Source organism: Amblyomma americanum, chromosome 8 (assembly GCF_052857255.1).
Source record: "Amblyomma americanum isolate KBUSLIRL-KWMA chromosome 8, ASM5285725v1, whole genome shotgun sequence".
In the NCBI taxonomy this organism is placed as follows: domain Eukaryota; kingdom Metazoa; phylum Arthropoda; class Arachnida; order Ixodida; family Ixodidae; genus Amblyomma; species Amblyomma americanum.
Window position 1 is genome coordinate 56,059,748 of NC_135504.1, and position 11,022 is coordinate 56,070,769.

Consider the following 11,022-nt stretch of genomic DNA (forward strand, 5'->3'; position numbering starts at 1 on the left):
TAACCGGATCGGAGGTCTAAACTGGAGAAGAATTCGGCACCTTGAAGACAGTCTTGGGCGTCGTCAATGCGTGGCAAGGGATATATACCTTTTCGAGTAATCTTATTCAGAGCACGGTAATCAACGCAAATTCTAACAGAGCCGTCTTTTTTCTTCATGAATACTGGCTGGCCCATGACTGGGCATCAGTGGCGATGGCCTGGGTATCATGCGAGCGCACTTCTTAGAAGTTAAACTATGTCATGGGCTCCACGGCAGGGCTATACGTCTAAGATTTATTGGGGCATGTGGTGTCTGCTAGTCACTTCGTGCCAGTAACCTTAACAGTTCGCTCGCCTCCATCATACTCCCTCCAATGCGCGCGTCGCCATTGGTGAGGCGAGGAGGATTCTTCTCGAACTTTCGAGTTTTGTTGCGTAAGCAGTAATTCGATCGGTACCAATTGCAAGCAAAATCGTCCGTTTTCTGTTTCCGTGTCTGTTCGCAAATGGCATAGCACGAGCGCTCAGTGCAGCGGCACTGCCCCCTCGACGTCATCTTCTACATGGCAGTAATCGCGTGGTTCTGACACGTGGCAAATCGTCTCTTCGCGTCCGCAGCTGACCTAGCCTGATTGCTCTGTCTCGCGGCATTGCACGCGGTCATGTTTAATTTCTAAGAAGCACTAATTCGTGCTTTCGCACTGATTCGAATGTAGTAAATATTCCCTGTAGTTTTTTGGTTTTCCTGTTCGTCTCCGCCCCTTGGAATAAGTGGAGAAGGCATTACTCAAGATCCTCAAGATATGCGTTCTCTCCGTGTGACATGAATGGATTTCTTTCCATCTTTCTCCATACTTCTCGATCCTACCACGGCGTACGCGAACATGTTTTCTTTTCGCGCTGTGTGAGCTTACCAAGTGAGGGCCCAAGTTTGTCACAGCCACACCTATACAATCCCACCGATAAGCCGTGGATAGCGGCTTTCTCAAAAGCTTCAGTTTAACAATACCTTTTGAACAGTTTATGTATCGGCATGGCTTGGTTAACAGCCACCGAGTTTAACTTGGCTTGCAGAAATATCCCTCTTGATGGCAATAGCGAGTTCACGTTCATAATGAATGAAACGAGGCTCAGTGTACTGATGCATTTTGGCCGCATTTTGATTATTCGTGCTCACATACATCACATAACAGCTCCGCCCCTCTTCTTGTCGTCCTTGCGAACGTTCCTGAGAAAATTCTACAGGCTTCACGGGACGACAGAGGAGATGACCATCTTGGTTTTCTTAGTACTTTGTTCAGGAATTGAGGATATATATATACTTGGTCTCATTGGTCGACTGTGGTCGCACACTACGTCAGGAGGTGCCGTGACTGTCAAGGCCGCAAAACGCAGCCTACGAGACCTTTCAGCAGATCAACAGGAACAAAGTTCGTCTCTTCTTCGTGTCAACATGCACTTACAAGAGGATAATAGTAGCAACCGACTACCTGACCCCCTATGCCGAAGGGAACGCCTTGCCATGTAGTAGCTCTGAAGAAGTTGCCGAAATCTTGTTGGAAAACATCCTCCTGCACCATAGTGTCCCCGAAGGTCTCATCAGCTACAGAACTGCGTTTACAATCGCAGCCACCCAAGAAATCGCGCACTACAGTGATACGAACCACAGGTGGATAACTGGTTATCACAAAGTAATAACGGGAAGGAATGTTTGAAAAAGAGCGATCGCGGACGTGGTCACCTTTTATGTCAACGCGAAACGCAGGAACTTTGAAGCGTCGTTCTCTATATAGTCGCAGCCTACAAAAAGTCTGTACAGGAGACCGCCCTGACGGCGCCTTTTTGTCCCGTCTACGCCAGAGACACAAACACCAAGCTTGACGCCATGCCGCCGAACATCACCGATGAGTGCAACTTTGACCTCGCCGCTAAAAAAGCTGCGAGACGATTTGAGGTACTATAAATTAATACAACGAACACGCGGATGCCCGACGCAACACGGCATAAACGACTCCTTTTGCGCCGACTTATGCGACAAACTTCTGCACCGCTACTTGAGCCTTCGCCGGATGGCAGAACTTGACCACGAGTTCGTCTCCGGCGGAGCGACAGCATTCCAGCGGCGCCAAACGTTCACACTATATGCATGTCATGCACCTAAATCCGAATTATGCGCACTAAAGAACACTTGATCTGTACGGCTAGTGTCCTGCCGATTTTTCTGTTTTGTTTTAAAGTGTGGTGCCGCTTTTTTTATAACCATCATCATCAGCATGACTACGCCCGCTGCAGGACAAAGTACTGTCCCTTATCTCTTCAAATATACTTATCGATGATACATTAAGAGCAGCACCGAGAGTAGCATGTTTATTTGTTCATGTTCAAACTTCTCAGCACGCGGCTTTACGACTCGTATTAATGAATAATGATGCTGTGAGATTTCTCAGAAGCATCAGTAATTGCGCAAATGATTCCATGTTGCTCAAGATAGTCGTATTAGATTCCCACATTTTATTTGGATATTTCTTCATCAGCTTCAAAATGGGCACGGCCGAGAGCGGCAATCATTATATTTTTCGACAACCGCCGAGCACGCTGTTTCCTACCGCTACAGCCGATTTTTTCAGTTCATGTTGGTTGTAAATCAGCCCAATAAAGAGTTTCGTTTAGAAGTAGCTGTCTTCCTGCTTTAACTTTACACTTCCGTCGCCGTCCCGGTGACTTAGTGTTTAAGTCGCTCTGCTGCTGAGCCAGAGGGCGCCTTTTCATTGTCTACCATGGCGGCACCATTTGCATGGGGACGAAATGTTGTGCGGTAATGCAGTCTATAATGTCAGTGCCCAATAAAGAACCCCACGCTCTCGAAATTTTTCCGTCGACCACGTCTACGGCCTCTTTCATAGCTCTTGTCGCTCAGGGACCTGAAAACACATAAACCATACATTTCGCACTTAGGTTCTGTTAAACCGCAGGCGTCCGGACGAATATTTGTCCCTCATCCTTTGGCTCAGCACCCCAGGAAGGACTGGACCAGGCCGCGTAAAAAGTAAGAAAAGAGCGCGGTAGCGGACGGCTGATATTAATCTTGACCACCTGAAGCTCATTCAGATGACTGCCCTCAGGAATCAGAGTGGACAACTTTTGCATTTCGCCTGCATGAAAACAGGGCCGCTGCAGCCGCAAATGCAAACCATGAATGTATGATAGCACATGAATACCGTAAGCTAAATTTGATTCCGTGTCCTCAGTTTGGAGTTGATTGCCGTAGAAGGTAGCTGCTGTGGTTGTAGCGACATTGGAGTTCGCACACATAGTGCTAACGACGGCGTCCAATCGCCAGCACAGCGTGCACTGTCTTGTGGTTGCTATTTCTTTGTAGTATACATCCGGAAGCAGGGCTTTTTGTGCTTACATTGACATGCTCTTCCGACAACAGTCTTCATTTTCTCAAAGTTTTCATCGTCTTCTCTTATTGTGCAGACGAGTACACCTTTCGAACAAGTTCGCTGCCACATTGCTGGCTAGTCTGCATTCCGCAACTTGCGCTACTAACCCATCGCGCGTGCGTGGACGGAGCGCAGCAGTTTCGTGAAAAATTAAGCGCCCCCAAGGAGCGGGTGGTAGTCTCAGATGAAAAGAAGGCCGCCACCGTCTGGAAGACGTTGAAGTAACGAGCGTTAGCTTTACTGGCCATGCGTAAAACGGAAGTCTTTCCGCATACAGTGGGGCCAGTGAAGAAAGCCCTGAGCGGTTCGGAAAAGTAACGTAACTTTTCCACCTAGCGGAGCGACTGATGCCTAGCGCCATCTATCAGAGAAATTACGATGCACGTCTACCCACTGTCGAGGTACACCCCCCAAGATACGTCCCGAACGGAATTTGCTTCGTTTGGGGGTCAAGGTCGGCCTAGAATTCGGCTTGTGGTGGATATGGTAACGCTTCAATTAGTAATTGCATGTACACAATGTTTACCTATTATTTAATTGTGGTTTTATTCCTTTACCACAACCCATCGGGTTTTATTTGCCCACCAAATTCGGTACAGAACTGTCCCCGGATGGTAGCCCCTTGTCGGAGTATATATAGCGGAACGAATCCATGCGTTCATATCGGTCCCGTAACGGGTCAGTTTTCCTACCAGAGATACTTTTTTTTTGTGTGTGTGTGTGGGGGGGGGGGAAGGGAAAAAGGAATGGGAGGGCACAACGAATTTTATTGGCCGCCATCTTGGATTCGAGAAACCGAAGCTGTGCCTCCATTTCGTTCCCTGACGTCATACTCACATAGTTACACCTCAATCCAATATATTGTACCGTGACGTCGTCACTGTCACGCTGGAGGTGGTTGTTTCTGCAATGCTATTGTAGATGGCGCTACAAGTCTCAGTGCGAGATCTGCTGTTTTCTAGTTGATGCCACAGATCGCGCTGTGATCTCAGCGTGGTATCAATCCCCCGAAATCTCGAAACGTGATGAGTGAAAGCTAACGCTCTTAAACAAATCAGTACAGCATGCAATATGCCGGCAAACAGGTTGAGAGGTCTGTGCTCATTTGGAATTGGCGCTGCTGCGCTGTGGTCGTCTCGCAGGACGTGAAGTAATTTTAGTCAAAGTGACAATGAATTCGTAAACATTCTTGATTATAGGCCGTCGGTTTACAACAGCGCCTACGATGCCTTGTAGAAGGTTGCATTTGTATTGGCCTTCACACTTCCCAAAAAATGTTCGGCGTTAGCAACCCTGTGAAGCATGCGCTCTTAGGCCTGTGCTAAATGTTGCGGGAAGGATTTCAACTGATTGCTCAAGATTTCCGCAGCACAGATCCATGCACAAAGTAAACAGGCAGGCTGCAACAGTAAAGTACGGTGTTGAACTGCTAAATGCGTTACTGAACCAGACGTATACCAAGTGCCGCACGTGCAGAGTGTACAAACGCCATAGCGTGAGCACCTTGTTTTTCGCATACGTTCAACGTGCGCTGTTGCTAATTCTAGTATTACATAAACACACCAATCTTTACTGGCTTTAATCCAATTCGTTATGCGCAGTTCTGATGCAGAAATAAGTACAGAAGAAAAACATGCCTTTAGAAAAAATAGCTTTGCATCGCCATGTGTGTCTTACCTCGAACTATAGCAAAAGTAAATTTGTTAAAAAAGTGCAGGCCCCACCACTCATCTTTCGGGGGCTGCCGACTATTCTTGTATGATTCTGTTATCACACAAAAACAATCAGAGCTAAGCCTTCAGCACCGCCTTGCGTTAAAAATGTGGAAACTGCGCAGTCAGAGCTTCAGGCACGTGTATGCCCCAAGCAGGTGTCTGTCCAATGTATATTCTATTTCAGACAAATGGTTTATGTTGAGAACTGAAGGACGCACGTGGGTTTATTGGTGCAGCTAGGTTTTTACTTTACCTCGCCCCGTTTTTTAGTTCAGCCCCACTGAAACAGCGCAAATTCGCGGTCGGGTTTCTCCGATGGGGCCAAAGGCGCCACCCAAAAAGGTAACCCAGATGTCCATGTTTTGAACCCACCTAGATATCGCTACCAGCCATCCATATTTAGGTGTTTTGAGGTTCTGCAGGGCATGCGCATGTGTTCGGCAGTCCTTAGGTTTCTTATTTTCTACTCGCGACCGCACGTGTTATGGAAAGAAAATATAGAATATTCTGCGACCGAAGCTCGATAAAAAGCCGGAATGTCACCCTCTGGGGACACTGCAGTTTTCTGCATCCCTGACACTGATTCCAGCCCCAGCTCACCATCTTCTGCAATGGGTCTCGTGATCCTCGTCTTGACTGCTCTGATGCCCGCTGCCCTGGCGGGTGAGTCCCCTCTTTGATCCTATCATACTTTAATTGGTTTTCAATTGGTTCCTTTCTGGTGCTTGTTACACAACGCTGTACGCGTTGTAATGTCCACGTTGTTCACCGTATTCTTTTCCTGCGCACCTCAGAAAACACAAAAAAGAGCCAAAATTGTCCTAGGGGCACTTCCACGCGGACCTGACTGCGCTTGCTTTAGCCAATAGGCCCCCAAAGGGAAACATTTCTTCTTTTTGACTTATTACATCCGAATAAGAGACGCAGTGTTCTCGCCGGATTAGCGATTTAATTGGAAGGACTAAATGTTACAGTTCGCGCATTTGGGTTCTATACTATAAAAATGTGTTTAACATGATTTCCTTGACGTCTTCAAACCCTGGTTCCCAAAGCCCGTTAGCTTCAAGCAAGCGCCCCTTGCCTGTCTTGATTTGCCTTTCTAAATCGAATATTCATCCTTTTTCTTTAATTTTGGCTTGTTTCTATAGGTTGCCATCTGTACTCGTCATCCCCCATCAGTTTCCTTAGCTCTTCATAACTACAGCACCATCTCATTAGTTTTGTTCCATCGTAAACATTTTTCTTTTCCGGCAGTAACGACATTTCTTGCCGCCTTTCTACAGCCATTACTATCACAATAGGAATATTTTGGTTATTTTGATTAATTAAATGTACTTTCAAATAAAACTACTGAAGAACACAGCCATTTAATTTCATTTCTTCTTGCTCTGCGCTCATAAAATTGCCAGGTTCAGAAGAACACTCCCTTTATCTTTGTACGCTTTATGTGGTCGGCTTATCACAGGTAGTTATCGCTTCTTGGCAGATTGCCTAGCTTCAAGGTGGAGGTTTCGAACATTTGCTTCACAGCGGCAGCTGGCAGAGGAGAAATATCCTCATTTCATGTTCCAACGTTCGACTACGGATTGGTTCGAACGCTGCGCAACTCAAAATCAAGCACTAAAAAACCGCGTATCTCTCGTGTCCTCTTGGGCTGCTGTCTTTCAAACGACTATAAGCTTTTGTTCACCACGTTCGATAATCATGCTTGATATGATCGGTTCCCGGAGGACAGTAATAACAAATGCCCGATACCCAATGGCTCCTTTTCTAACAGAACGTACTAAAGTGACAAGCTTTTCGCACCCTTGCAAACACGTTCGTTTCACCGTTTTCCTTTAACTCAGTCAACCGCCATCAAATTTAGACGATATCTTTTAGTTTTTCCATGTAACTTTTTCACACCAAGGATGTATTTTCAAAATTACACGTTTAACCTGTAAATTATCTGCATATGTCAAAACATAATTTCACACACTATCATTAAATGAAGCAATGCGCGGACATCGCCAAAGTAATGGGTATAAAAATTTTTGAAAAGGTCGTTGACGACGCAATCGTGTACAAAACTACGGAGGGCGCTTAAGTCTGCTTGCGGGCTTTGAATGCGAAACCACAGTCTGATCGCGAGTTGCTTTGAGAAGTTCATTGAAGATTCGTTCCTCTCAGTGACACACGTACTCATTAGCATACCCAATATTCGTCAAGAATTGGCGAGGGTCTGCCCTACATTTTCTTTACTGCTTGTAAAAATTGCCAAAAAGAAAAATCTGTATATGTTCATGCTACAAAACACCTGGCTATCTAATACGAGCCTACGATACCTAAGCACGTCCCTACATTCCAAAACATTAAAATTTTTGTAGAGAGACACCTGCGCTACATAGGGGAGCCAGCTAGGCGGCTCTCCCATGGCAGCATATACCTCCGGCAGCAATGAGCACAGCTCATGCCACAATAATTTCGATGACAGCGGTGATACGGTGTGGTGGTGCATCATACCACTCTTCCAGAGACCACTTAGTCTCGCCAACATGAATAGATCACATGGCACAACGCAGTTTTTTGTCAAGAGACAAAAACGCATACTGCGTGATGTGATTTCAACGTCCTTCTTAATTGTTTGAGCTAATATGTCCCAGAAGAACTTAATATACTTGCACAGAATAAAACAGTAGTCAATGGTCTCCGGCGTGTTCCACAGGCGGCAATTCTCCGCCAGTGGCATGGACGTCTCCTTAGCATCAAGCCATACCTTGACAGGCAGCGTCGATGCGTACAGTTTAAAAAATGTTTTAACAGCAAATGGAATACATATTCGCATAACACATTTTAAGACAATGGTAATCGACACAACGGTCATCATCAGCCTTCTGGAGAGGCTATAAAGATAATCTAAAGAGACGCGCACAGTGAGAAAATTGTAGGTGTCAGCAACTTGCTTAAGCAGTGAAAGGCCCCTCCCGAGTCTGTCCTGACGGTACTAAGAGGAAAGGAAAATAAGCACTAAGACACCTAATAAGAGGGAGATAAGGCGGAAGAAGGAAGACAGGGATTTTAACCAGAAGGGTGTTCCGGTTGGCTACCCTGGGCTGGGGAAGAGGGGATTGAAAAAGAAAGGGAGAAGGGTTGAGGAATGCAGTAAAAGTTCGTCATTCAAGCCAGTCGCTCACTCGAACGGGTATTAGGCGTTCAAGGTAGTCGACTGCTGTAGCCGCGGTCCGAGCGTCTTGAAGAAGTTTTTCAGTGCTACATAAACGAGAACGACGCAGAAAGATACCAATGCTTCAAGCACCTAGTCCACAACGCGTCTTGTTCCGAGGATCTTATCTCCTCTTAATGGGTGGGAATGCAGGCGGTCCAGAGCAGAACAACGCGGGTCCCCGGACAGCAAAAGGCTGTCGGCAATCTCAGTCGTTCATGTGGAGGTTCTTGGCTGCTGAACTAAACAACTGCCCAAAGCTGCAGTTGAGTTCAGCAGCCAAGAGTTCAGCAGTTCAGCCTAGCCACAAGAGCTGGATGTAGCGCATCCTGTACTTGCAGTGCGTTGTGTGCTGCTGGCGTGCGCAGGAGGCGGACACACTGCAGTGGCGTTTGGGGCCTTCTATTCAAAGGTAGTAGCCTTCTTTAAAGCCTTCTGCGACGCGAGTGACGTCGACGCACCTTTGCATCGGCCTCACTGTGCGTAGAACGGTCTCGCACATTTAGCTTCGTACCGCCCGTACAGTATTAAGACGGCGGCAGTCTTTCGAGGAAGAGCCTTTAGGGCCACGGTCATTTGCGCAGCTCAAGGCGGTCGCTCTCCAGATGTCACCGCTGTGTGGCTCGGAGCATCTCGGGCACACGGTGGAGTCGTTGCAGACACCGTTCACGTGACTGATCCTCATGCACCTCCTGCACCGAAGCGGCTTCAGGACGAAAGCTCGAACTTGGTGTCGAAAATGCCAACCTTCACGTACGATAGCATACAGTCACCCTTGAAGGTCAGATTGATGAATTTAGTCCTCCTAACGCGCTGGCCATTAATTATTTAAATGGTGTTAGTCATCGGCTTGATTAGCATGGGCAAATCGCGTCACAAATGGCGATGTCGGCGTTGTAAATTACGGCAGCCGCAGTGCCTCTGCCTTTGAAAATAAGTGGGTGGACGCTAATAATGTCGAGTTTGGCAAATGCGGTCAAACTTTCTAGTTCGCTCCGCTCCTTGACACAATTGGCAATCACGGTTTTGTAAGGGTTTATTTTCGCGTTTTTTTATTCCTCCCGGTACGAGGCTTTCCAGATACATAGAGGTGGCTTGCTTGTTCAGGAGGTTCAGATTGTGGAACGGATCCGGTGGCACAAACAAGAGAGTTTGTGTCGGTGCACATCGCGCCCTAATGCTTGGCCTTCTTGCTAACGAGCGGCACGAACCCGTCATTGGTCGAGGAGCCAACACTTGGCGCCGAGTACAGCACAGTGCCTTGGCTCCTGGTGTCACTCAGTTAGTCGGGGTGCTTTCTGTGGGCAGCACTGCCGACCCACCGGGTTATAAACGAGGCCAAGCGGCCTCCGCGTCCATCGTTGTGACAAGAAGGGAGTGGCGTCTCCTTGGTTATAGAGGGCAATGTTATAGAGGGCAATGAGGCGGCTGAATGGATAGCTCAAGGCCATACATTCCGCGGCCCGTCGCCGTCCACCTCTTAACCTTCACCGGCACTAATATACGATCAAATCATAGACTTCAGTCGACTTAGTCACCGGAAATACGCAGCACCCCACAGAGACCTCACTCGTCAGGAAGCCACTATATGGCGAAATGTACAAGCCCGCACACTGCCAAACTAAGCGCGACACAGTAAGATTTTGCCCACGTAATACCCGACAAAGGCATGCCCGGCCTGCTGCAGAGAGATTTCAGACTCCCTCCGCACGGTTTGAAGCTGCCTCGAGCAACGTAAAGAAACTGTTTACAGGAACTTAGCCATGAGCAGTGGGAGGCGAAGCTGGCTCACTCAGAGCGCCCCCTTCAGCACCAACTGATCGGTAAGGCCTGGAGGGTTGTATTCGCCAATAGTTTCCCGGACCAGGGTGAAACACCCCGTAATTATTTTATATTATTATAGTTTATTCTCTCTATCTCTTCCTGGTTATGGCACAAATTACCAAAAAACTGCAGAGTCGTCATGGCAGCGCTCTCCTGCAGAACTTCTTCGTCTTCCCCTAATAACCACAGGTACTAAATAAGAGCTATGGGTTGAGTCCCCGCCACGCAAGATGAAGGTCCTTCTTTCAATTGCCGAAACATTCAGAAGGAATTTCATATTTTTGGTGAAGACGCCAGCATGTTATAGTGTGCAGCTGATGCCACTTAAGAATTGCGTGTCATGAGCATAGAGGAATGGCGGACCGCGGAATTTGTGCTAAAAGGACATACGGCTTTCACCTTAATAAAGTCGAATCATGCTCCTTGTCATATTTACGCCAGGTAGTGTCGCTGCTTGTCTTCGTCTTGGAACACAATTTTTTCATTCTTGTTTTCTCATATTGTATATTAATAACTAATGTGCTTGTTGTGTGCTTTATCAGAGCATGTCGCCGCATGCCCCCCCCCCCCCCCCCAGACTGTGCACCTATAAATATACAGAAATAAATACATTCATATGCATATTTATTCATATATGTTTCATGCCTTTCAGCCCCGTGTCTTACTCCAACATTCCCTGATATCTTGGGCCTTAAAGCGGTGAGCACAACTGCTTTAATATCCTTTGAAGCTCAGTAAAAGACTTCGGCCAATGTGATGCAAGAAATAAATGTACTGCAGACATCTCAAGCCAATATCTGCATGCAACAAGCGTTTTTCTTATTTTTCAAGAAACAAAGGGAGGCCACTGTTCC

The 11,022-nt window shown here is 47.0% G+C and overlaps 1 protein-coding gene across 1 annotated transcript in view; it reads left to right on the forward strand.

Moving 5' to 3' along the window:
• Positions 1–5,672: 5,672 nt before the first annotated feature.
• Positions 5,673–11,022, forward strand: part of LOC144101692 (uncharacterized) — a 228,278-nt gene continuing 222,928 nt past the window's right edge. Inside the window, exons 1-2 of the mRNA XM_077634825.1 lie at positions 5,673–5,805; positions 10,821–10,867. Coding sequence (XP_077490951.1) covers positions 5,679–5,805; positions 10,821–10,867 — 174 coding nt within the window. The 5' untranslated portion in view covers positions 5,673–5,678. The remainder of the gene's footprint in view (positions 5,806–10,820; positions 10,868–11,022) is intronic.